At 25.5% G+C, this 3,676-nt stretch overlaps 1 protein-coding gene across 1 annotated transcript in view; it reads right to left on the reverse strand.

The window, feature by feature from the left end:
• Positions 1-46: 46 nt before the first annotated feature.
• LOC115244318 (aminopeptidase Q-like) overlaps positions 47-3,676 on the reverse strand; it is a gene marked incomplete at its 5' end in the record, with an annotated part of 11,448 nt that continues 7,818 nt past the window's right edge. Inside the window, 5 exons of the mRNA XM_029821878.1 lie at positions 47-394; positions 885-1,261; positions 1,807-1,888; positions 2,186-2,342; positions 2,689-2,875. Coding sequence (XP_029677738.1) covers positions 75-394; positions 885-1,261; positions 1,807-1,888; positions 2,186-2,342; positions 2,689-2,875 — 1,123 coding nt within the window. The remainder of the gene's footprint in view (positions 395-884; positions 1,262-1,806; positions 1,889-2,185; positions 2,343-2,688; positions 2,876-3,676) is intronic.

The following is a 3,676-nucleotide window of genomic DNA, read 5'->3' on the forward strand; positions in this document are numbered from 1 at the left end:
TTAATTTCTAAGATATTATGTCAGAATTATGAGATCGTTACTCTATATGTATTGACTTAATATCTAACATAATTTTATTGATATGTCTTATTATTGGCAATAAGTTTCTCTACCTTGAGATGTTCATCATGAGTTGTTGTAATTGCAAAGACACTGGATATACGTTCAAAAACTTTAATCATAGGATACCATGCTACATAATCCTTCTCTTGCTTTAAGTAGCTCGCGAGTTCCCAAAATATGGAGAAATCAAGTTTCTTTTCCATCGCAAGATGGAACGCATCATCGATGATTTGCGCTCGATTGATAACATGTATATTCTCGTATTTTTTGGATTTTAAATAACGCGCGATCATTCGCCAATTTTCGGTGTCATAATTGACGCGATAGTATCCTATTATTTAATAGATAAATTTTATCGATTATTTTTTTAACGTATCGGAATAATCAGACATCAGAAATATTTCGAATTTTATGTATCTAATTTTCCTCTGTTTTAAGTACGCATGCAGACTGTACTAGAAATTGGTAGTATATATATTTTTCAAGTTTCTTGTATATTATTAATTACGTAAACATTTTCCATCAATAATCAAATTAAAAAATAAATCTTCGAAATATTAAAGCGTACAGAATTGTATAAGCTTAAACTAAGATTTTAGTTACATAATTAATATTTTTATATATGCAAAGAACGTTTAATTTAAAATTTAAAGGTAATATTATAGAATATTTTAGAAAAATATAATTATGTTTATTATATGTAGAAAATAGTTTCACAATTTTTGTAAAAAAATGTAGGAATAAAAATATGTAATAAAACCAGATTTTTTTTTATATAATAAGAGGATAAAGAGATATTAACTTTATTATTTAATATTTACCAGTTTGTAATATGTTGGCCATGAACCATTTATCTTTACTATCATAGTTGATTTTCATTTCCGGATTCGACTGCGTTAAACAATTGAAACTTTGTAGCGAGATATTGACAAAATTGATGTTCGTTTCCTTAACATAGCTCACAGGTATAAAATATGGTTTCCGATCTAATTTGTCATTAATCTCTTTCGATATTTTTACGAGATTATCAGAATAATCTCGTTTCACGTTTACCACAGGGCAATACGTTTGAGTAATCCAAATATCCATTATCTGTTTTATGCTTAGATTATACAGTTTATTTTTTAATTTATCGTCTATACCAGTCTGTATAAAACTCCATAGATCATCGGGAGTTGGCGAATTAAAGTTAGGAAATCTGTAAAATTTAACATTGCGGCAATTCACATTATACATCATTGATTTGCATTGAAAAATTAAAATAATTATTCGTTTCAACAACTGTGGCAAAAAATAAAATTTTGACAGCCATAATAAATGTAGTAATGCTAAACTTGCTAGATTTAATTTTTGGACGTTCTGTTAATTTTTTATTATTCTAACTTATATTTTACTTGATATTTTACTTGAAAATATATATCTTTTGTAGTTTTCTTTCACTACAAGTTAATATAAAATATATATATACAGAAATATTCAAATGAAATATTCTATTATGAATTTCAAATTATTAAAAATGACAATTTCAATACTGTAACATAATAATAAAAGAATATGTAGATAATTAAATTAAGGAACAGAATTATATATAGAATGCATAATATTTTTTTTCATTATTTGGCACAATTTATCAATAGCATCACTTCTGTAAGTGCATTATGTATTACTATTTCTATATTACGTATTCTTTTTCTTGTATATATACTATGGGATATGAAGTTATTTTATTACAATATCTCTTACCGAGTATTAAAGTATGTGTTTAAACCCATCAACATTGAATTACGGGGAAGTGTACCATTCAACATGCGCCATATAGCGGGTCCTATAATGAAAACGTAGAATATAATTGTATTTATTTCAAATGAATTTACATATTACAGTATTCATAAATCCGTGAATATAATATACAAAGAAGTAGGTTCAAACTTTAGAAATTTCCGTTTCTTCTATTATAGCAATCTTTGATTAACGGTAAAGAAATATACAATCGAAACCTTTTAACCTCATTTTTGATATTTTTTGTTTAGCATATATGATCTTGTTTATTTTATTTACATACGTGTACATTTATTTTATTTATATATTAAATAAAATTTATTAAACACACAAAATTGTATACCTATGATACGAGAAAATGGAAAATGTGAACAAATTTCAGATATACTGCTTGTGTTTGTTGCAAAAGAGTTCATAGCGGAATAAGAGTTTAGATGAAGAGCTTCATGTTGAGTTTTAACTACCAACAAATTTGTGATGTTTTCAAAATCTGGATAGACCTGCAAACAGATTGAAGTGATCAATACGATTTAACGATATACACTAATGCATGCAAAATTATTTGTTATTTTAAAAATAACCTCGCTATTTTATATCATAAAAAATTGTAATATTTGTAATTTAAAGACTAACAGATGTAACAATTTAATGTTAAAAAATAGTATTAAAATTATTTAACAAATTCAGATATTGTAAGAAATTGAAAAACTCAAATTATATGTTAGCATTTCTTTCTTTTCTTAATGGATAAAACAGAAACTACTAAGAATTTTTTACATTGTCACAATAACCAAAAATATTATTTGTAATTGCATAAGACAATTAGTGTTGGAAATGTAAGATAACCTTTTTGATAATATGTGTCTCAAGGAATGTAATAAGTCCTTTATTTAATAACCGATAAGATGAGAGACAAAATGGAGTGAAGAGATTACCAAACCATTGATATATTATATCACGAGTTACTGAGCGCATTACTGTAATTTTATACGAAGCAGGATGTAACTCTTCATTGTAGATAATATCTGCTTCACTGGAAATTATTCAAAAACGATTATATCGAAATGTTTTATAAGCCTCCATAGTTGCATTGTATTTATGTAAATTAAATATGCACAGATATCAGAGAAAGAAACTTCAAATATTGACGAAGCACAATTTTAATAAGCATATGAATAGCTTAGTTAAATTTGGATGAACAAAAAATAGGGTTTTTTGTAACAATTATTAAAATACTTGTTAATTGTAATATGTTAATTAAACATAATTATTTTATAATTTTATTATGTATATTCTATATTTATTGGTTTTTTTTTCAAAAATAAAATAAATTTGGCAACTAAAATTTTTGATATATATGTTTATACAGGATGTCCCAGAATTACCGCACCACTTGCTAATGACAAATTCTTGGGATTATTTGGAAACGATTTTTCCTCAGTGAAAATGTTGAGAGAGATCATTATTTTTGCAAGTTTTTTCATCATATATCTTTGTGTGTAACTAATTCTTAAATTATAATTTTCTCTCACTCTCTATTAAAGTAAGATCTATTAAACTCTATCTGAAATTAACTGAAGAATATAGTTTTAACTCTTTATAAAGTTCAGTTTGCAAAAAGGCCTTCTTTTTGAATCGCTTATAACATGGAAATTATTAATGCCTCGATATTTTTTTTGGCTAAGCAAAAATCGTCTCTACATGATCTCAAGAATCTGTCATTAGCAGATGGTGCGGTAATTCTGGAACACCCCGTATATCTTTATAATATAAATATAAATAAATAATATATATAATATATGCCGTATATAAATATATGCCAAAGACATATATA

The sequence above is a fragment of the Formica exsecta genome, unplaced genomic scaffold (assembly GCF_003651465.1).
Source record: "Formica exsecta isolate Colony F162 unplaced genomic scaffold, ASM365146v1 scaffold808, whole genome shotgun sequence".
NCBI classification, from domain to species: Eukaryota; Metazoa; Arthropoda; class Insecta; order Hymenoptera; family Formicidae; genus Formica; species Formica exsecta.